The sequence below is a fragment of the Mytilus galloprovincialis genome, chromosome 1, assembly GCF_965363235.1.
Source record: "Mytilus galloprovincialis chromosome 1, xbMytGall1.hap1.1, whole genome shotgun sequence".
Taxonomy (NCBI): Eukaryota; Metazoa; Mollusca; class Bivalvia; order Mytilida; family Mytilidae; genus Mytilus; species Mytilus galloprovincialis.
In genome coordinates this window covers 124,576,500-124,600,869 of record NC_134838.1, presented here as the reverse complement: position 1 = coordinate 124,600,869, position 24,370 = coordinate 124,576,500, and the positions used below count along the sequence as shown (strand labels likewise).

The 24,370-nt window shown below is 31.5% G+C and overlaps 1 protein-coding gene across 3 annotated transcripts in view; it reads right to left on the bottom strand.

Moving 5' to 3' along the window:
- LOC143057396 (3',5'-cyclic-AMP phosphodiesterase 4C-like) overlaps nucleotides 1-24,370 on the bottom strand; it is a 307,472-nt gene that overhangs the window by 202,608 nt on the left and 80,494 nt on the right. Inside the window, exon 1 of one of the 3 annotated variants that reach the window (XM_076230757.1) lies at nucleotides 14,559-15,041. The exons of the other annotated variants lie outside the window; for them this stretch is intronic. Within the exon in view, the coding sequence (XP_076086872.1) occupies nucleotides 14,559-14,647 (89 nt within the window). The 5' untranslated portion in view covers nucleotides 14,648-15,041. Of the gene's footprint in view, nucleotides 1-14,558; nucleotides 15,042-24,370 lie in introns of those variants that run through there. 3 annotated transcript variants of the gene reach the window in all.

The window sequence follows — 24,370 nt, the reverse complement described above, 5'->3', positions numbered from 1 at the left end:
TGGCCAAGTTTGGTTTGATTTGGCCCAGTAGTTTCAGAGGAGAAGATTTTTGTAAAAGTTAACGACGACGGACGACGACGGACGACGACGGACGACGACGGACGACGACGGACGACGGACGCCAAGTGATGAGAAAAGCTCACTTGGCCCTTCGGGCCAGGTGAGCTAAAAAGGAATCTTTCAATTAAATTAAAGTCTAAGGACCATAACTATATGAAAAGCAGGTTATTCAATACACTAAATCAATCTTTAACTTAAAATCATTTTTTTACATCCACTACATTTGAATTCTGGTTGTTTCAATTTGGCAATCATATGACATCTCCTTTGCACATAACATACAAAACTCAGATAACCGGTAATAGGTATATATATTATGGAAAAAAAGATAGAAAAAAGAAGAAATGAAGGAATGATGGAATGCCAGGTACTAGTGAAAGGACAGGGACATAAAAGAGTTTTAAATTCAGAAGAATGTAATTTATGTCTCTTTAAATTCTAACTCATATAAATAGTACAAGTCCTAACTATTTTTATAGGACATATTCTCAGCAGTTTAAATTCAGTACCTAATGAGGCATTTGGATAATTTAAATTGTGAACTATGGGCTAATCTGTATACAGTACAATACAAAGAACCTCCCAACTGTGCTCCTTACACATACACGTAAATAACACCTAGGACAAGATAGGTGGTAACATGTTACATTATATTGTTCATTCTTGGATTAAAGCTTTACAATACACATTTCCTCTACAATAATCAAATGTCATCCTTGCCTTTCATGTCAGAAAACAACACACAATGGTTTGATACAATAAAACTATGCATTATCAACCATTTTCTCCAATTAAATGTTTAAACTGAATACAAATGTAGTACTTAATCATCCCCAACAATGACTCTCAGAGCCATCAACAAACAATCAAAATAGGCTCAGACTTATGAAGTAAAGTTTACCTTCTGATCGTTTGAGGACAAGGCCTAATATACAAAAATATACATAAAATGTTTATCTTTTTTTTATTCTAATTCTATTGCTATAGAATATGGATTAAAATTACATTTCCAATGATTTATTAGTGAGTTTTTGTGACAGCCTTATTCATCTTGATCAGATAATAGAATAGAACAAAAGGATGTCCTGCACAACCTTGTGTAAGTACCAATTGATGAAAACTATCATCTTTGAGCACTCAATGACTATACCCTATTGTACCAATGAACTTTGACTGATGCCAAAGAGAGGTAACATCACTTATCATTAAGCCTTCCTCCACAAGTAACTAGAGGCTCTCAAGATATTGTGTTGCTCACCTTGGTCTATGTGCATATTAAACAAAGGACACAGATGGATTCTTGACAAAATTGTGTGTTTGTAGATCTTACTTTACTGAACATTCTTGCTACTTACAATTTTCTCTATCTATAACAAACTTGGCCCTTTAGCTACAGAGGAAATTTTTTTGTAAAAATTTACATAAGTTTACCAAATTAATGAAAATTGTTAAAAATTGACTATAAAGGGTAATAACTCCTTAAGGGGTCAACTGACTATTTTGGTCATGTTGACTTATTTGTAGATCTTACTTTGCTGAACATTATTGCTGTTTCCAGTTTATCTCTATCTATAATAGTATTCAAGATAATAACCAAAAACGGCAAAATTTCTTTAACAAGAGTGCACACACTGAAATGTCTCGCCTTCTTTACTAATCATTGATATTATGTTGATACTCCTAAATATAAAGCTTTATTACAACTGTCACATAAACTTAACATTAACCAAGAAAACTAAACATTGATCAATGAACCATGAAAATGAGGTCAAGGTCAGATGAACCATATGCCAGGCAGACATGTACAGCTAACAATGCTTCCATACAACAAATATAGTTGACCTATTGCTAATAGTTTAAGAAAATAGACCAAAACACAAAAACTTAACACTGAGCAATGAACCGTGAAAACCAGGTCAAGGTCAAATAAAACCTGCACAACTGACATATAGATCATAAAATATTTCCATACACCAAATAAAGTTAACCTATGACATATAGTATTAGATAAAAAGACCAAAACTCAAAAACTTAACTTTGACCACTGAACCATGAAAATGAGGTCAAGGTCAGATGATATCTGCCCGCTAGACATGTGTACCTTACAATCATGCCATACAACAAATATAGTATACCTATTGCATAAAGTATGAGAAAAACAGACCAAAACACAAAAACTTAACTATAACCACTGAACCATGAAAATGAGGTCAAGGTCAGATGACACTTGCCAGTTGGACATGTACACCTTACAGTCCTTCCATACACCAAATATACTAGACCTATTGCTTATAGTATCTGAGATATGGACTTGACCACCAAAACTTAACCTTGTTCACTGATCCATGAGGTCGAGGTCAAGTGAAAACTGTCTGACGGGCATGAGGACCTTGCAAGGTACGCACATACTAAATATAGTTATCCTATTACTTATAGTAAGAGAGAATTTAACATTACAAAAATCTGAACTTTTTTTTTCAAGTGGTCACTGAACCATGAAAATGAGGTCAAGGACAATGGACATGTGACTGATGGAAACTTCGTAACATGAGGCATCTATATACAAAATATGAAGCACCCATGTCTTCCACCTTCTAAAATATATAGCTTTTAAGAAGTGAGCTAACACCGCCGCCGCCGCCGCCTGATCACTATCCCTATGTCGAGCTTTCTTCAATAAAACTTGCAGGCTCGACAAAAATTACCAATTGAGGGCAGCAATCAAACAACCAGTTGTTCAATTCATCTGAAAATTTCATGGCAGATAGATATTGACTTGATAAACAACTTAACCTCTCACAGATTTGCTCTAAATGCTATGGTTTCAGAGTTATAAGCTAAAATCTACATTTTCCACCATGTACTATTTTTAGCCATGGTGGCCATTTTGATTGGTTGGCTGGGTCACCGCACACATTTTTAAAACTAGATACCCTAATAATGATTGTGGCTAAGTTTGGTTGAATTTGGCCCAGTTGTTTCAGAGGAGAAGATTTTTGTTAAAGTTAACAACGACGGACGACTACGGACAAAGACAGACGCTGGACGCCAAGTGATGAGAAAAGTTCACTTGGCCCTTTTGGCCAGGTGAGCTAAAAAGAAGAACCACACTGATGAAGGTTCCATTAATAATCCCTTGACCTATAACCTATGATCCACAGAGATATGACAACCTGTCACATCTAAATTTGTTCAATGTAATAAAGATACACAATAATAAAACTTTCTTATTTGATAACTTTTGACCTCCAATAATGATAAACCTTTCACATTAAGATCTACTGTGATGACAAGGAGTGATATAAATCATCATAACTGGGATCTAAAAAGAGGCTGGCTGCAGCTTTGTGTACCTGACTTATAGAAGCTTTATAAAGGTGTAAATTGTAACCTCTCTTAGTTTTAACTATATTCTAGGAAAAAAAATGTGGAAAAAAATGTACAATTAAGGAAGCTCGCTCGTCATGATTTGGAATTTTGGTCAGATTTTCGAAATCCTTTGGTTTTATCCATTTGAATGCCTTAACAAATTTTGCCCGGTGACCCCCATTTTTCTTTTTATAATTCTTTTACATGTATAATGATAAGATGTCTGTTAAAGTCTTATAAAATTTTAATTATTTTTTAATAGTTTTTGAGAACTTAAACTTGTCAATGATAAAGATATGTAAAGTCAAGAGAGAACATTTTCCCACCAAAATTTCAATGCCTAATATCTCGAAAACAAGCATGGTGACATATACTTTTTTATTGGTTCTTTTGATTCATTTATTAATCCCCTATCAATATATGCTAATGTTTTGAAAAGTTAATTACTTTGAAACTTAGAAGCCAACTCCCTTAAGAAATATACATCAGAATTAATCCTAAAATTATATCTTTAAAAAAAATTGTGTTTAATAATGTAAACTCCAAAAACAATTAATAAATATACCATACATTAGAAACATAATTTCTACATCTAGAATGCTAAAATTAAATCTTAAACTTCTATTTTTATGCTTTAAAGCTGAGTAATCTTTTGACAGTGAATTATCCAATGAAAAATTCCTATACACATGTACTAAAATATATTTATCACTTTATTTTGAAAACACTTTTTTTATGCATAAAACTATAATCTCGTTAGTTGTTACCAATAATGTCTTTTGTTGATTTGTAATAATAACTGACAACAGCTGTAGATAATGATATAGTGTACTTTTACCATAAGAGAAGCTACAGTTCAAAGACAATAAAGGTTCAATAAGACAGCAAAACAACAATCAACAGCAAACAAACAAAAAAAAAAAAATAAAAATTAAGTGCTCTCAAATTCACAGTCAACAATTAACAAAGCCGTATTTGATGAGATGGCATCAATTAATAACAAAATCCTATTTATTTTCAAGTCTTTTAGAAATAGGATTTGACCTTTGACAAGATAATCAGATCAAACATAATCAATTTTCTATCTTCAATTTAGAGTTTTACAAGTAAAAAACAACTGTGTTAATGAAAAAAATATTCAATGGAACAGATGACAATATTTTTCTCCAAAGTGGGATGTTGTCAGGGACTGATCTTCAGAGAAGATTTCTATGTAAAAAAAACCAAGAGACCAATCACAATCTTGGGGAGAGTAGACTTCAATGAGTAAACCAACTGTATCTAAAAAGGTTTGTTTTGGTCCAGATAAATGGATTAAGTCAAATTATGTATGGCAATAATCTACAAAACATAAATATCTAATAAATATGATTCAATATTATAATACAATGTTTGTTAAACGGTCAATATTTATGTATAACTATGTCTTAATGTAACAAATCAAGTGATTATTTGTAAATATTTATACTAACAGTTTGTATACAGGTTTAATAATTATGACTATTCAAGGATTAATGACTTTTAAATATACATTCTAGAATCAAACAAAAAATTTGGTAAACAATAAGTAGGTGCTTAACAAACATTTCACATAATATATTTACCCTAATCTTTAATCTTAACCAGGACATTAAGGTATTATTTTAAAGGCATATTTAGTTTTGTTTTCAAAGGATAAAAAACATATACAAATAGTTTATCTGCACTTATTTTTTATTTTGTTGAAGGCATTGCATATAAACCTCTGGCAAGAATTGCAACACTTTCAAAGGGCATAACTCATTTCACATACTTGATCAGCACTGATTTAAGAATTTGTCTAAGACATTCTTAATATAAACCTCTGACTTAAATTTCATCAAAATCTGGCAAGAAAAGTTCATACTTGAGCGCTTACAACAGACAGGTTGAAAGGATACACTGACAAACCCAGGTCATTTCTATGTAACCTACAATGTGTTGTGCCACAGACAACAAGGATTTTTTAAGTAATAGAAAAGAGACATTAGAATGATTAGACATTCAATGAGGATTCCAATATAAGATATAACAATAAAACACAAAAAGATTTCTATTAACCAATCTTATTCAAAAATATAACCCACTGATACTTGTCAGTACTTCCAACTGAAGCTATAAATACCTGTTCAGGTACTTTGTGTGCAACCATCTTATCTTGGGGACTATATAATTTCAATGTCAATGAAAACTGAAGGTCTAAGTTTCAAAGAGATCTTGTTTTAAGATAATTTCAGTTAGCTAAGCAATGATCAATATACTGTACTAAAAACAAACTAGATCAGAAGTTTATTCAAACAAAAACTGATTGTAAAATGCATTAGTTAACAATTAGCTTTAAAATCAAAGCATCTAGATTCTAACCAGAAATAAAATAGATCTGTCATTCTCAGTTCTGTATATTCTATACCATTAATTATTGATTTGAGAATTTGATTTGGTTAATTAAAGAGAAAGTATGGAGTCATGTTATGCTGTTGTGTTGTCAGACTGGCACGTCAAACATGACTTTCTATAGCAATAACTATTTTGTTGTCCAGCAATTATACAAACTAAATTTTCTGACATTGGCTACGTAAATCATCATACAACCAAAAATTCAAAAAAGATGTAAAAATTGACCAATCCAAATGTTTCTGGACATTATTGCCTTGTATATTGTCAAGAAATTGGCTGCTGTCCAATTCAAATATATCTGGACATTAATGCCTTGTATATTGTCAAAATTTGCTGCTGTACATTTTTGCCTTCCCTTTTTGTCAAGGAATTGGCAGCTATACAATACTGGCTTGTCTATTATCAAGGAATTACTAGAGTACATTGTTGGCTTGCCTATTATCAAGGAATTACTAGAGTACATTGTTGGCTTGCCTATTATCAAGGAATTACTACAGTACATTGTTGGCTTGCCTATTATCAAGGAATTACTAGAGTACATTGTTGGCTTGTCTATTATCAAGGAATTACTACAGTACATTGTTGGCTTGTCTATTATCAAGGAATTACTACAGTACATTGTTGGCTTGTCTATTATCAAGGAATTACTACATAAAATTGAGAAAGGAAATGGTGAATATGTCAAAGCGACAACCACCCGACCATAGAGCAAACAACAGCCGAAGGCAACCAATGGGTCTTCAATGTAGCGAGAATTCCCGCACCCGTAGGTGTCCTTCAGCTGGCCCCTAAAATATGCATAATAGTACAGTGATAATGGACGCCATACTAAACTCCGAATTATACACAAGAAACTAAAATTTAAAATCATACAAGACTAACAAAGGCCAGAGGCTCCTGACTTGGGACAGGTAGTACATTGTTGGCTTGTCTATTATCAAGGAATTACTACAGTACATTGTTGGCTTGCCTATTATCAAGGAATTACTACAGTACATTGTTGGCTTGTCTATTATCAAGGAATTACTACAGTACATTGTTGGCTTGCCTATTATCAAGGAATTACTAGAGTACATTGTTGGCTTGCCTATTATCAAGGAATTACTAGAGTACATTGTTGGCTTGTCTATTATCAAGGAATTACTACAGTACATTGTTGGCTTGTCTATTATCAAGGAATTACTACAGTACATTGTTGGCTTGCCTATTATCAAGGAATTACTAGAGTACATTGTTGGCTTGCCTATTATCAAGGAATTACTACAGTACATTGTTGGCTTGTCTATTATCAAGGAATTACTACAGTACATTGTTGGCTTGCCTATTATCAAGGAATTACTACAGTACATTGTTGGCTTGCCTATTATCAAGGAATTACTAGAGTACATTGTTGGCTTGCCTATTATCAAGGCATTACTACAGTACATTGTTGGCTTGCCTATTATCAAGGAATTTGCTGCAATACTTGCCATGTCATGAAATTGAAGTAACAAGAGTACTACAGTTGCCTACAGCTAAAGAGATCAAGATAAGCCAAGTTGTTGCCTACAATTTACTCCCTGGAAACAAAATGAAGCAACACTTTCTTCCAATCTGACATGTATGTTGAGTTATAGACATTAGGAGGTCTGTAAATTGAAAGTCAGTGGTTTTGCACTAACAAGTAATCAATAAAAACCATAAATTAACAGTAAAAAGACCCACCCAGATGTTTATTTGTTTGATGTTATACATATTTCAATAGGATGAGAAGACATTTTAGAACATAAAACATACAAGTTAATATATTTTTACTTTGAAGAAAAAAGAACTGTTAAGTTGAAGCACAGCCTTCTTAAGCATAAAACAACATGAAGATTCGCATGTTGTGAAAAATTGTTACAAGAATTTCAAAGTTTTGAAGCATTCCATCTATTTATGGATTAAGAACAAGACAAAGTATGTCACCTTTAGAATGTAAATATATGTTCCAGTTCTCTTTTTACAAGAAAAAATGTGAGATTTGTAATTCATGACGTAAAGTAAAATAGGAAAGATTATTTGCAAAAACTTGTAGAACGTTAAGATTTTTTTCCAGTCTTTTTCATGTTTTCGTCTAACATTATATTTGCTGTATAAAATGGTTATTTAGTTAAAAAAAAAAAAAGAAAAAAAATCTGATTAGTAGTTACAGAATCTTTAGTTTTATCTGCAATTTAATTGTTCTTAAACCAAAATGAAAGTGAAGTAACAGCATTGGTTGATATACCATCATAGATCAAAATTTGATAGCCTATCGCAACATTTTGTAAATGTTATTGAAAAATTACTCATAACAGAATGTTTCAGATTATCAATAGAGAATTGAAGAGTTTTAAAGATTTTAATTGATATCTTTCAAACTGCAAGCTGGTATAGTACATATATCTTATAAACCCATTATTTCAACAATATTCAATATATCACTTGGTATAAATAAATATAGACATGAATAAACCGAAAAGGAGACTCAAGTGATAAATACACAAATGACTGTTTTATCCAGAAATAACCCAAGATCATGGACAAGACTAAGGAAGAAATCACACTTGGGTAATGAAGAATACCATACACAAAAGGACATGTTAAGTCTGTAACATACTAACAAAAATAAACTGAATTTGTATATATATTTCTGGTCCATGAAAATCTTTTCACATAGATACTTTAATCTTTGAGAAAAAAACACTCCTATTTACACTTGTTCAAATGAGATTGAAATTTAAAGGACATAATTTGTTGAGGTACATAACACGTTATTATTGGTATAAATATCTCTTTTTAATGCCTATACTTGACAATAAGAATTAATTTTCAATCTGCAATCCTTCCTCCCTAATGTCCTGTTTTGATTACTTCTGTGTTCACATAAAATTCAAATATTGTATAATCACTCTCTGCCCTTTCTATGTTATTTTCTGCCTATATAATTCATATTGAATTCTTCCAGTCACCATGACACCATAAAAAAAGCATAATTTGGTACACCAATGAACTTGGACCCAAGAGGTTGAATAAAACTCCAAATTTAATTTAAACGTCAATATATATAATGTCTCCCAGCTTGCATGAAATTAATCAGCTTTAGTCTGTGAGGATATTTCAATGCAATCAACTGATTACTGTATGACAGAAAAACAAAAAAAGTCCTTAGTTATTATGATCAGTATTCATGTAGCAGGATCCGGTCATCTTCAGAACATCAATTACAGAGAAAGGCATCAAATTTCTATCACTCTACATCGTTGTAACGTGTTATTATTGAATAAATTCTACTCACTGAATAAAATCGTCAACGTTACATTCTCCTTATAAGTTTCTAGTCAATTAAATGAAAAGATCTGTGAAGTTCATACCCATTTACATTATTGAATCAGGGCACTTTATGTATGGATACCAAACAGACTGAATATGTATAAAGAGTAGGGTCAAAATAAGTCAAACCAGAACTTTTATATTTTTCTCTTCTAGCAATACTAAAGATTCCCTGTTAAGTCTGATAAAAATAAATGAGATAGAATTTGAAGTCAGTTTTTCTAATAGGACTCCCTTAAGCATGTAATAGTCTATCTGTACTGTTAATTTAAGCTGAAGGCATACATAGATATAGGAAGATGTGGTGTGAGTGCCAATGAGACAACTCTCCATCCAAATAACAATTTATAAAAGTAAACCATTATAGGTCAATGTACGGCCTTCAACAGGGAGCCTTGGCTCACACCGAACAATAAGCTATAGAGGGCCCCAAAATGACTAGTGTAAAACCATTCAAACGGGAAAACCAACGGTCTAATCTATATAAAAAACGAGAAAGAGAAACATGTATAAATTACATAAACAAATGACAACTACTGTACATCAGATTCCTGACTTTGGACTGGTGCAAACCTTTGCCTCAAGATTAAACGTTTTAATGGTACCAAACTTTCTCCCTTTTTCTGAAACAATAGTATAACATTTCAACATACACGGTAAAATATCAATTGGAAGGCTTAACTCAATCAAAAAACGTAAATTAACACACTATGAACGAATAAATTTGATCTGCAATACCTGAATGCAAAGAATGCTTACTTCAGATTTTACATGTTGAAATGGCAGCTTTCATTCTCATTTGCTGCCTACATCTGTTGTTAGCCATACAAAGTTGGGATTTGTAAATGGCAGCTTTCATTCTCATTTGCTGCCTACATCTGTTGTTAGCCATACAAAGTTAGAGTTGTAAATGGCAGCTTTCATTCTCATTTGCTGCCTACATCTGTTGTTAGCCATACAAAGTTGGATTTGTAAATGGCAGCTTTCATTCTCATTTTCTGCCTACATCTGTTGTTAGCCATACAAAGTTGGATTTGTAAATGGCAGCTTTCATTCTCATTTTGTGCCTACATCTGTTGTTAGCCATACAAAGTTGGATTTGTAAATGGCAGCTTTCATTCTCATTTTGTGCCTACATCTGTTGTTAGCCATACAAAGTTGGATTTGTAAATGGCAGCTTTCATTCTCATTTTGTGCCTAGGTCTGTTGTTAGCCATACAAAGTTGGATTTGTAAATGGCAGCTTTCATTCTCATTTTCTGCCTACATCTGTTGTTAGCCATACAAAGTTAGAGTTGTAAATGGCAGCTTTCATTCTCATTTTTTGCCTACATCTGTTGTTAGCCATACAAAGTTGGATTTGTAAATGGCAGCTTTCATTCTCATTTTCTGCCTACATCTGTTGTTAGCCATACAAAGTTAGAGTTGTAAATGGCAGCTTTCATTCTCATTTGCTGCCTACATCTGTTGTTAGCCATACAAAGTTGATTTGTAAATGGCAGCTTTCATTCTCATTTTTTGCCTACATCTGTTGTTAGCCATACAAAAATGGATTTGTTTGACATTTCTTACATTTACTAATAGTTGCAGAAGGAAGCATTGAAAGATGATTTTAGAGATTTTTTTAATGTCATCAAAATCAAGACCACCCATTTGAAAAAAAAGGTTGTCCTGGAATAAATTAATAGTGCTGTGTTTTCCTTGTTGGGTTAATGTCTAAATGTACATCTGTTTACTTGACTAAAGCTGCTGATGACTTTATAACTAGGTATAACATTGATCCCCTAATGAAGTCAAGGATTCTCTGCTCAACCAACTTAAATCTGTTTTCCCAATTCATCTCTATTTAACCAAAATATCAGTCAAATAATACATATTCCCCTTCAGTCAAATATCAGTCAAATAATACATATTCCCCTTCAGTCAAATATCAGTCAAATATCAGTCAAATAATACATATTCCCCTTCAGTCAAATATCGGTCAAATAATACATATTCCCCTTCAGTCAAATATCAGTCCAATAATACATATTCCCCTTCACAGTTCAATATCTAAGGTCAATCTATACTACAAAAAACATAGAACAACTTAGCTGTCCATGTATATCTCAAGCTTCTACACAAAAAACAAAGAACAACTTAGCTGTCCAAGTATATCTCAAGCTTCTACACAAAAAACATAGAACAACTTAGCTGTCCAAGTATATCTCAAGCTTCTACACAAAAAAAATAGAACAACTTAGCTGTCCATGTATATCTCAAGCTTCTACACAAAAAAAATAGAACAACTTAGCTGTCCAAGTATATCTCAAGCTTCTACACAAAAAACATAGAACAACTTAGCTGTCCAAGTATATCTCAAGCTTCTACACAAAAAACATAGAACAACTTAGCTGTCCAAGTATATCTCAAGCTTCTACACAAAAAACATAGAACAACTTAGCTGTCCAAGTATATCTCAAGCTTCTACACAAAAAACATAGAACAACTTAGCTGTCCAAGTATATCTCAAGCTTCTACACAAAAAACATAGAACAACTTAGCTGTCCAAGTATATCTCAAGCTTCTACACAAAAAACATAGAACAACTTAGCTGTCCATGTATATCTCAAGCTTCTACACAAAAAACATAGAACAACTTAGCTGTCCAAGTATATCTCAAGCTTCTACACAAAAAACATAGAACAACTTAGCTGTCAAGTATATCTCAAGCTTCTACACAAAAAACATAGAACAACTTAGCTGTCCATGTATATCTCAAGCTTCTACACAAAAAACATAGAACAACTTAGCTGTCCAAGTATATCTCAAGCTTCTACACAAAAAACATAGAACAACTTAGCTGTCCAAGTATATCTCAAGCTTCTACACAAAAAACATAGAACACTTTAGCTGTCCAAGTATATCTCAAGCTTCTACACAAAAAACATAGAACAACTTAGCTGTCCAAGTATATCTCAAGCTTCTACACAAAAAACATAGAACAACTTAGCTGTCCAAGTATATCTCAAGCTTCTACAGTTAAACTGGCTAAACTTTTTTTTAAACTTTCTCAAAATATACAGAATATCCATGTTAAAGCTCTCTCAAAAATACAAAATTATTTACTTAAAACCTGGAGGTACAGTGTTTTAATACATCTACTTAAAACTTGAATGTATAGTTCATAAATAGAAAGAACATTACTTATAATTAAACCTATTCCCAAAGCATCCCTACCCTTAAACCTGTCATTAAGAATAGTCTATATATAAACCTGTCACACATCATGTATAAAATCTACAGCTTAACCTATCATTAATATAAATAGAATCTAGTTTAACTTGTAAATTTCTAGTCAAACTTTATTTAGACTCAGTTTAAAATAAATGTAGAATGTGTTTATGGACCACAACTGCCCCGCTTGCACATACATATATGCAGAATTCACATAGTTAAAACCATTTCATTTTGTGGTTACAATGTATAAGCATTGTGTATAAGTTTCATAACATTTGAATGAGGCAAATAAAAGAATGAAAATGAGATATTTAGCAATTTTTACATTTATGAAGGGGCATCTCACAAACAGTGGAAGTGACGCTACCCAATTTATACTTGATCTGAATTTTGTTGTAACAAGTATTGCGTATAAGTTTCATGACATTTGGTTGAGGCAAACTAAAGTTAGAGAATGGAAACCAATTTTGGGGCAGTTTGTAAGGAAATACAGTGGACAGACAAGGCAGACAAGGGTATCACTTAATCCCCCATTCACTACGACAGGGGCATGAAAAAAAAATTACCCAAAGCCTCTATTTATAAACCTTCTTTTGGAAGGAATGAAGCTATTTCACAAGTACTACCATTACAATGCTTCTGCTTAGATCTACTATTTCTAGTAGCTATTTTAAAATTGAAAATAAGCATCAAAACTGTTTACATACTCTTTGCCCCATTTTTTTTTATATCTAAAATAACATATTCTGTACCATTTTAAATGTTAATCTTCATGAACCTTCCAGTATATCAGAGAAAGGAAAATATCTTCCAGGATATCATATTAAAATATCGGGTGAATCTCGGGACAAATCTTAACAGGCTTCTTATTACCATGTTAACATTGTATACAGTAATAATAATCACCATTGATATCACTATACAACATTATACTACTCATACTAAATAAAATTGAGAAAGGAAATGGGGAATGTGTCAAAGAGACAACAACCTGAAAAAAGAGCAGAAAGCAGTCACTAAATAAATGACTATTGTAAATTATTGTCTGGTTACCAATACATCATTATATCTTCATTTTTATCACTTAAAAAAGGTCAATAAGTAAATTGAAACGATGTGTACAATATTGTCTTGGGTGTTCAAAATGCAATTCTATATATTAGCACATGTTCATGTTTTGGTCTATTCTCATAGTTTGTAATTTTGTTCACATTTTTTCTGGATCAATTTCAATCACCTGGCCTAGATCATCTAATAAGATTAAAACAGGAAATTTAAGTATGTATACTTAAAATTGTGTTGAAAACGGATACATAAATTTAGAAAATTAATACTTAGCTCAACCAAATTTTTAATTTGTCGAACAATGTCAAACTTGTATATTTTAGGATTATTTATCAACAGTTACAGTAATCTGTACAAAAATGCAGTTTTTTTCTATCTAAAAAAAATCAGGCATAATTAGGTGATCTTTTCAGGAATATGCCATATTATTGTTAAAAACTTCATACACACATTGGGTTGTGAAATTTAAGTCAAGATTGGAAGAATTTGAAAAAAGGCTCTGGTGTGAAATAAATTCGTTGGAATTAAGTCCTTTTTTTATAAATACAGCTATTTAGCACTATGCAGTGAAAATTGGAAACAGTTGATAAAAAAAAATGTTAAACACATATTTTGATTACATGAATGGATAATTATTCTATATCCTATAATATGAATAACTTAAGAACATCTGAATACACCTACATGTACAAACAGTAAAAACACAACAATAACAAAAATAAAATGTCAATTTATATCCACACCCCCTTATGTCCACCGATATTGAGTGGCATCTGGTCAATTTATAATAAGCCAGTAGATTAAGGTACCATCTGTTGTAGGACTTTCTGATGGGATTTTAACTTTGTAAGATATCTCTTATTGAACAACATATACATCCTACCCTAACTACTTACTCATCCAAAATATAATCTCCTTATCTATATAAAACAAATAAAATCTCTCTTGTTTTGTTAAGATTTTTATTTGAGTGATAAAGATTCACACCTTTCTCAGCTACTATATCTATCAGGACAGTGAACTTATTAAACCAAAATATTTACAATATATGTTTCTCTTTCAAATCATCATTCTAAATAATATTTAGAAGTTTCTTACCGTACATTGGCGAGGGTGTGGCGCCGACTTTGGATCAGACTAGTTCTGTATGCCTTCAGATCAGCCAAATCACCACATTCAGCTTCCATTATCCTAAACTCAGAGATCCTAAAACTTTCTAGCAAATTTTCTCCAATTTGTGAAAGTAACGAACACAAAATAGCAATAAACTCTCAGGATATTGAAATTTTCTCAACACTGAAATTCTATAATTTGTTGCACTTGTGATATGGTTACAATCCAACTTCCACTAAATATCTCTACATAAAGCTTTCATTACTATACTTTCTTATCTGCTATCTGCAGTTCCAGAAATCTGATTAAGTTTTTATGCTTTTTATTACTTTCACAATTTAATCCATCCAGAAGTGATAGAATTAGTTCGGACAAATCAAATCATCACCACAGAAAGGACAAGTTCATTAAATAATATAACGATATCTGTCAGATATTGACATGCTATTACACCTGATCACGATTACTTGTATCCCTTGGCTAGTTTCTTTGAAGACTTAAAACAAATTAATATGTACCTGTATTTAATCTACAGATTACTACACACCTATCAAGTACTATAGGCGGTATTTTTCGACGTATTTTTTAACGAGTGATAAAGATCAATGTATTGATTGTATCGACAGGGAATTATCTACCTTGAGACGCATGTGTTACAGAAAATGTCATAAGTCATAATACATCATAAACAGTTTTATAAAACTCTTTTCCTTTTATATAAAACCATGAAATTATAATACTTTAGGTTTGACATGAAAATCCTAGTTTAATTTTAACATGAATACAGTTTCTCAACCAATAGCAGTAACCAATTTCATTACATACAATTTAACAATTTACACGCTCACTTTCTTCGGAAGTTGCAATCTACAAAACTGAAATTATTATTATTCAAAAGTTATTTTCAATTCAAATTTCAAAATTCTATATAATAACATTCTTTCATGCATTACAAACTGTTAATTCCTCACATAGATTCTCATTAAAAGTTTCGATTTGACATCTGCTGATGATGTAAGGGGTGTAATTACATTTAAATAGGAGACCTAATCATCCCTCCTAGGTTACCTATTACATACAGTCAAACTTTTATAGGTTTTCTACGTATCCTATATAATTGTCAAAATTATGATGGATTGTAACGTTGGTGTTTAATCCACTTTAATCACTTTTGGCTACATTGTGGGGACCCATTTAATACGAGGAAGAAGACAGAGAGACCAAAGAGAACAAGCAACTTTTGGCAGGAAAACTGGTAATCTTAGTAGAATCTAACACCTCTGAGGATTAGAGATCAAAAACACAACCTCAGAATTAACAGGCTAGTGCTGATTAGTGATGATCAAAATTAGGTTGCCATTAAAAATTGTTTCCAAGATAAAGTCTAATTGACCCATGTCGAATTATCTTAATTTCAATGTTTATTCATTAAATCAATAATACAATACAGACTGAATTAACTGGAATCAATGCACAAAAATACATGTCTAATAAATAGACTCAATCTCCATATTCCAAAGAAAATCAACTTGAACATTATGTATTACAAAGGTTGTATTCAAAGAGATTAAGGACATTTGTCTTTTTGACTCAGTGTAGAATATTTAAAAAAGTAATTCCCTTGATCACCCATGTTTTATTGAAAGTTTTCAATACAGTAAAATCATTCAACCTCCAACTAGAACTAATACAACTGTGTTTAGAAATCAGATAATATCCCTACCCCCTGAGAAATCACACTTCTTTAGATTTGATGTGAGAAGTTGTTTGATGGCAAGAACAGACATTCCTAATCCATCAACAGTGAATCCCATTAACCTTAGCTTAAGTGGTTAATCAACAGTTATAATATTTCATACTTTATTCAATAATTACCTGTAATAATTACCTGTATTGTAGAAAATTAATCTCCATTATGCTGTAACAGGTTACTTAAATTCATCAATATTATAATCTTTTAAATAAAAAAACTATTGAAAAATTAGCATTTGTTTTTTGATAGTCCTTTGAGATAAAGATACAGGTACTAATTGCTCTTTGTGATACAGGTAATAAAAAGTATCAACAAAGTATCAAGCTTGATCACTGCATAGGATATCTTAGCAAGTCTATACTATACAGTAAATTATTCTGTCACAGATTTCTCAGAACAAATTACTTTTAACTTTTACTTATTTTCTAATAGATACAGGGTTTTGGTTTTAAAGTTTGGATGTGTCTGTTGAATTTTTATTTTCAAATGGGATACTACATTTAAAAAAATACAGCAATATTGTAAACAGAGCCTGTAAATTTAAAAATATCCCATGTAAACTTGTTGATCCTTTGTATTAACTTATTCTTACTGGTTATCAATTTAACACAGACTTAACTAGCATAGATTCTGTTTTGATAAATTAAAACATATGACTTACCAGATGCTCAGCAGGGTGCAGCTTTATACAACTGCAGAGGTTGTCAACCCTGAACGGTTGGGGCAAATATGAACACAACATTCAAGTTGGATACAGCTCTGAATTTGGATTGAGATTAAATAGTTGACACAGCATAGGTTTCTGACATAGAATGAATGTGGTCTAATGAACTTAAACATTTTTTTTTTGCTTTTGTACAATTCACTATTCTATTGAATATTAATCCTCTCAAACAAAAAATATTAGAAGAAATTTTTTTTTAATTTCAATTTTCTGAAATCTGAAATGAGAAAAATAAAATTGACCCCCCCCCCCCCCCCCCCCCCCAATTTTTTTTTCACCGCCCCCTTTCCTTTATTCCAAAAATGTTCTCAATACAAACACTAATGGAGTTTACAACAATAACTACTCATTTAAATACGTCATAAAATATTAAAATATAAAATGTCATACAGTCATGGTTAAAATTAATATTAATTAATAGTAACATCTAAAAAAATAAACGGGGAATGTGTCCAAAGGGACACAGACGATGCTCCCTGTAGCATATAATGTTATAAAGGGACATAACTTTAGAACTGTAAAAGTGAAGCTGCCAAAAATTTAGAGGTAATAAGCATTATATACAAATTTCATTAAATTTAGTTAAGACAAACTTAAGTTAAAGAACAGAAACTAAAAAATTCTTTAATTTTTCCACTTGTAAAGGGGCATAACTCTAAAATGGTAATCAAAGTGCTTGTAATCATTGAATGGTAAAGATTGCTTTATCAGTTGGTAGTGAAGTGCATATTGCATTGTATATTGTATATAGCATTGACTTAAGTTGATTCAACTAATTTTCTGGACAAAGAAAGATAACTCCAATTTTCAAAGAAGATTTCATAAAGTATTGGTTTTAGGTGATTCAATAACCATTCTGGACAAAGAAAGATAACTCCAATTTATTGTCTTGAAACTACAAAAATGCTTGTTTTTGGCCCCTATTTTGCCATTTATTCCTAGACTGTTTGCCCCATAACCCTTAAAATATATCCCAACCTTCTACTTATGGTAATAAACAATGTGGTACTATTTCAGAACAATTGAAATACTTATACACAACTTATTGTCCTGACACTAGATAAATGATTGCTTTGGGACCCTTTGGGCCCCTAATTCCTAAACCTTAGGGACCATAAACCCCCAAAATCAATTCTAAGCTTCCTTTTGTGGTAATAAAAATTGTGTTCAAATTTTAATGATTTCTATTTATTTATACTAAAGTTGTTATCCGGAAACCATCCGTCTTCGGAAGACGCTGACGACGACGATGATGCGATACCAATATACAACTCGTATAATAAAAACGTATGGTAATATATCCTGGTAATACCATGAACATATATTTTAACATTGCACAAGATCATGTTTTTTTTTCAGATTATTAATGTGGTCTTTACAATAAATCTATAGTACATGTACTGATTAAATTTATTTCTTTGCTGATTTATCCCAACACAGTTTGTACCTTACAAGAAATAAAATAAGATTCTATGGTTACAAAACTTCAAAGATTAAGAAAAAGGATGCGAAATAGAGATAGACTTAGTTACTTTAGATGATTTGATTTGAAATGAGATCCAAGACATAAAAGCTAAGCAACCAAAGTTGACATAATAGATATCAAATCAATTTCAGACTTGATCTCACTTTTCATTTTTTAATGATTTTTTAGTTTTACGTGATGACATCTCGTGTTTCTTATTCTGATTTTGAAGACAAGATTTCGCTCTGTTCGTTAATAGATAAAAGCTTCAGTTCACAGATGAGTAATAGACACAAATACAACCAATTTATCCGTGTTATTACTTCTTTTCATTCAATTAAAGACTGTAAATAAAGTTGAAAGCTCATTATAGATGGCTGTCATCCCATCAAATACTCAAAACAAGGCCAAAAACTCATTAAATATACCAACCAATGAGAAATTCACTAGAAAATTCTATTATTTTTCAATTCATCACTGAAATTATTGTAAAAATTTAGCAATGAATTTCACTCGTCATCCATCATAGAATGAAATTCACACAATTAACTTTTTATTGTGCAAAATACTTAAATTTACAAGAATTTCTTCAAGAAATGCCCTCTGCAAAGATTCAAAAGTCACCAATTCTAAAAAGTAACAAACATGATTTTTTTTTCAATCCTATATAGTAATGTAATTGAGTTAATAGCATGCCTCTGGCTCATTTTTCATGAGTGATTGCTGTGTGAAAATGGCTGGACAAATAATTTAACTTTTGGTTTTCAATGACAGAAATCGTTTATCATGGTTCCAAAATAATGAATGGATTGCATGATGGAGTTTCATAATGTAATCAATCTGGGACAACATGTTAACATTTGATTTACATCGTTATTCCTTACAAACTGCATACTGTCTATGGGGCTTTATAAATTGCCTAGAGAATAGGGGTAGATTTGACAAGGTTTACTTTACATGCCAGTTTTTTGTCACTCTGACAGCTGTAAATTGCAGGGAAGAAAATATATTACACTAAGCAATTAGGTTATAAAAATAAAATTTCAAAAAAAGATTCCCTGCTCCAACCTGAGGCAACAGAAAATACTATGGTTTGGTAAGGGAAACTCCAAAAATATTTCATCTAAATAACAAAATAGGAGGTGCACCATGCACAATATGGTATTACATAATTTAGATTCTGAGAAAGTTTCACTTAAGTCTAATAAGAGGTTTAATAGTCAGTCAAAAAGCATATACCAGGAACTATGACAAAGTTCAAGATTGTTGAGGGAAATTCAAAAAAGAATTTGGATAACAAATATAGAAGGTGTACAACAGCATTATAGGTGAAACTTCTGAGAAAGTTTCATTGAATTTTGATGAACTTTTAGGAGGAGATAAAGAAGTGAATACACTGTTTATTGATAAGAGTCAAATGACACCTACTATAAGTTGATGGGCAACACCACTTTGATGTTTGACTGTCTGTTTGACAAAGTGTTGTAATGTTACGAAAAATTTGAACAACCACTTTAAAGGAAAACTGGTTTTCCTTGGATATAAAAACTTCTATCATAATGACATTCTAAAAGCAATTAGTTCTTAACATTGTTTTGTTGGCCAACTGTGACATCAAAATAAAAATATAATGTCAATAAAAGTGAAATATCCTACAAATACTTAATAATGACAGACATTGAGAATTAATGGCAGACATCTATAAAATTACATCAATAACCTCATATCATCAAGTCAACTTTTAGATTTAATTTCTCGCCACTAAAAAGGAACATCAATAGCTACACATCAAAATACAGAAAACTAATGATCTATTTCTATAATCAAGCATTGACCAATTGTCAACAATCTGTTTTTAGCGTGACAATATTTTCTAGGGCTGACATTTTCCGACATAAAACATCCATTAATAACCATAGAATTTCTATCTGTGAAGTTCTGTGATTGCTTATGGTTTATCTTTCTACTACAAAGAGGCTATATATTTAGCATTAGGATAAACATTAGCTGATTCCCATACTTTATTGACAGAATATATGTCTTTAGTTTTCACTATTTTCATCAATTTCCATATTGTATTACCCTAGTGTATATGTTACAGATTGAATGTAAGGTATATGGCGGACAGATATTATCAGGACATCCCTGAAGTACCGCAGCTTAATACATCGCATTAACCAAAAAAACTCAAGTCTACTTTCCAATACTACTCACTTTATCTCCTTTTTATGGAAGAATTGCCTGATCTATGATACTTACTTTAAATCCATTAGTATTTGATTTAATGAGAACTTCACCCTGAAATGCTCCATGCATATTTTTTCATTGATGTCCTAAATGGACTGTTGGTGAAGCTCACATGGTTAAAACTGCCCCTTCAATTAAGTTACCTAAAATATTGGTGGTAGCATATCATGTGTGATACATTTCCAAGGATAAGTGAGACTACTGAGGGTATATGAAATACAATATTCCATACTACCAATTATTAGATGAGTTGACATGGGACAAACATTTGTGTTTAGAAACCAATTGAATGCAGTTTTTTCTTTATTACCGTGTAGCTGATGAAGTTATGTCTTTTGCGTTTAAATGAGACCTTTTTTGTGTTACTTTTTTCTCTATTACTTTGTTTCTGATGTAGTGGAGATTTTCAATCACATAAATAATTGGATTAAAACAAGACTAACCCCTCCCTTGAAGATCCTTGAAGAATCAAAGATTTTAACTGTTGACAAACTGATATTTTGAAGCGATGTTCAAGTGTATTGATCAGACCGTTCAAAGATCCCAAGTCAATATGAACTTCTTATGATATTATTATAGAAGAGTTATTTTATTCACAAAAGTAGCCCCCAAGAGGGTTTATAACACAAAAGTAGCCCCCAAGAGGGTTTATAACACAAAAGTAGCCCCCAAGAGGGTTTATAACACAAAATCAACATGATTATATACTAAATATTTAATCAATTGATTAAGGTAGTACAGGAAAAGTGTGGAAAACTGATATTATATATATAAGATAACTGTTTTGTGGGAGAAGAGAAAACAAATGGGTAATGTAGAGATTGCATGCATAGGACAAAGTCCATGTCATGCCAAAGTAAACCCCAAAAACATAAATTAGAAGGTGTATAACTACCTCATGAAAGTAGGATTCAGTGAAACTCTCCTAAATTTGTGTCAACTGGTTCATTAGCATTAGTGGACAAGACTGAAGGCTCTAATTATCCTGTTTTGCTCACCTTATTGTCAGTGCATCTTCAACAATGGACACTCTCTAACATTTTGAACTATTATATATTCATGGCTAAAAACTTTATTTTGTTGATCTTGTATAGCTGATCATTTAAGGGCAACAACTTCTTTAATAAAGGGCTGCGCTTTAGCGCATGATACGCCCTTTGCTCTTTTAACTCATCTTTTATGCTTTAAATGAATTTATATGATCAACTAGAAATATATATACAAATCAAAAGGGATGTTACATTAATATATTCACCAAAGTTTCATAAAATCCCCCTTTTTTAAGTATAAAAATTCATTACTTAAGAAAACGTAAAATCTAAAATTTATAAAAATGGAAAGGGAGCTTATGTCAATAGATATAAACAATTTATCAAAGTTGCATACAATTTTGTGAAAGTGTTAGTTATTGTCCCAAAATTGGAAAATCCCCCCTTTTTTAAGCATAAAAATTCATTACACGGAAATGTAAAATCTGAAATTCATAAAAATTGAAAGGGAGCTTACATCAGTAGATATAAACAATTCACCAAAGTTTCATGGACATTGGTGAAAGCCTTTTTGAATTATTGTCCGAAGTGTTGAAAATCCCCCTTTTTTTTATGAATAAAGCCCCATAAATCCAAAACTTAAAATCTGAAAATTATAAAAATTGAAAAGGAGCTTACATCAATAGATATAAACAATTCACCAAAGTTTCATAGACATTGGTGAAAGCTTTTTTGAGTTATTGTCCGAAGTGTTGAAAATCCCCCTTTTTTTATGAACAAAGCCCCATAAATCCAAAACTTAAAATCTGAAATTTATAAAAATTGAAAGGGAGCTTACATCAATAGATATAAACAATTCACCAAAGTTTCATGGACATTGGTGAAAGCCTTTTTGAGTTATTGTCCGAAGTGTTGAAAATCCCCCCTTTTTTATGAATAAAGCCCCATAAATCCAAAACTTAAAATCTGAAATTAAAAAAAAACGAAAGGGAGCTTACGTCATTAGATATAAACAATTCACTTAAGTTTCATGGAAATTGGTGAAAGTGTTTTTAAGTAATTGTCCGAAGTGTGGACGACGGACGGACGGACGGACGGACGGACAGACGGACGGACGGACGGACAGACGGACGGACGACAACGGTATACCATAATACGTCCCGTCTAAAAGACGACGGGCGTATAAAAAGAATTATAAGGGCAATAACTCCTTGAAAAAGAATTATAAAGGCAAAAACTCCTTTAAAAAGAATTATAAGGGCAACAACTCCCTTAAAAAGAATTATTAGGGCAATAACTCCTTTAAAAAGAATTATAAGGGCAATAGCTCCTTTAACAGCTATAGATATATCTGGACAGTAGGTAAATCAAAACAATCTGAACCGTTTTGCTGTTGTCAGATGTTCTTTGTTTACAAAGATATTCAAAATGATAGACAAAACTTGCATTTTATCTTGTATTTTATTTTTAACTAGCCATGTCGGTTGGCATGCAATATCTTTGGACACAATTTTTCAACTAGATACTTCAGCAATGACTTTGGCCAAGGGCCAGTACTTTTGTAGAATTAAACAGACAAAAATACAAAAGAAAACAGATGCCAAGTAATGAAAATAGCTCACTTGGTCCTTTACAGGAACATTGTTTAAAAAGGGGTTGGTTCTAGCCTGCTTTACTGCTATAATTAAATCTTTTGTTGAGACCAATGTCATTACAAAAACTTTTAACATAATGGATGACCAATGAAAGTGAGGTCAAGGTCAGGTGGACATTGGCTATTGTTATCTACTTCAATCTCCTTTCTTACTATACATCAAATGATGTTGATCTATAACTTATAGTAAAATATAATCTGATGTAATCACAAAACTTAATGTTAAGCAATGAACAGTGAAATGAGGTCAAGGTAAAAATAAAACATAGATCAATACACAAGTAAAATGAATCTCAGCAGATGTCAAACTTGATTAAGTAGTGCAAATTAAATGAACATTTTTTTAAAACTCTTTTTTTTTAATATGTTTTTTTCATACTTAACACACTTGAATCAAATCATCATTAGTTCATTTGAAAACAGTCACACATTGTCAGTTTTCTTGGGAAAGTTTTTTTTTAATGAATATTTCTGTACGGATAAAAACATGAGCAAAAAATTCTACTCTGAACGAAAGTGAAAGCATTTCATATCAATAGCATATAAGTATCTGTAATTATCTTCAATAGTATTTTTCCTTCTCAATCTAAAGATATTGTTGTTTTGATGGGAAAATATTATTTCCAGAATCAATGGCATCTATTCAAAAATCCCCTGAACAAGCAATTACTTTAAGTAGTTGTATAATAATTGTTTGCTTTTCACCTAAATCATTCTTGGAAGTTTAATAGTTTTATAAGATGTAAAATAGTAAAAAAAACAAAAAAAACCCATACAAATATCCCCTGGGGATGAACATATTTCAAAGGTCAATAACTCAAAGTTTCATCTGCCAGGAAATATAAGGAAGATAGTGCTTACAGTTCCAAGTTCAATATAATATACATTTCAAATGGAATTGATTCTAGTAAAACATGTTGGTTGGTATTTTAGTTACATTTAAAAGGGACATGATTCTTGTCAAA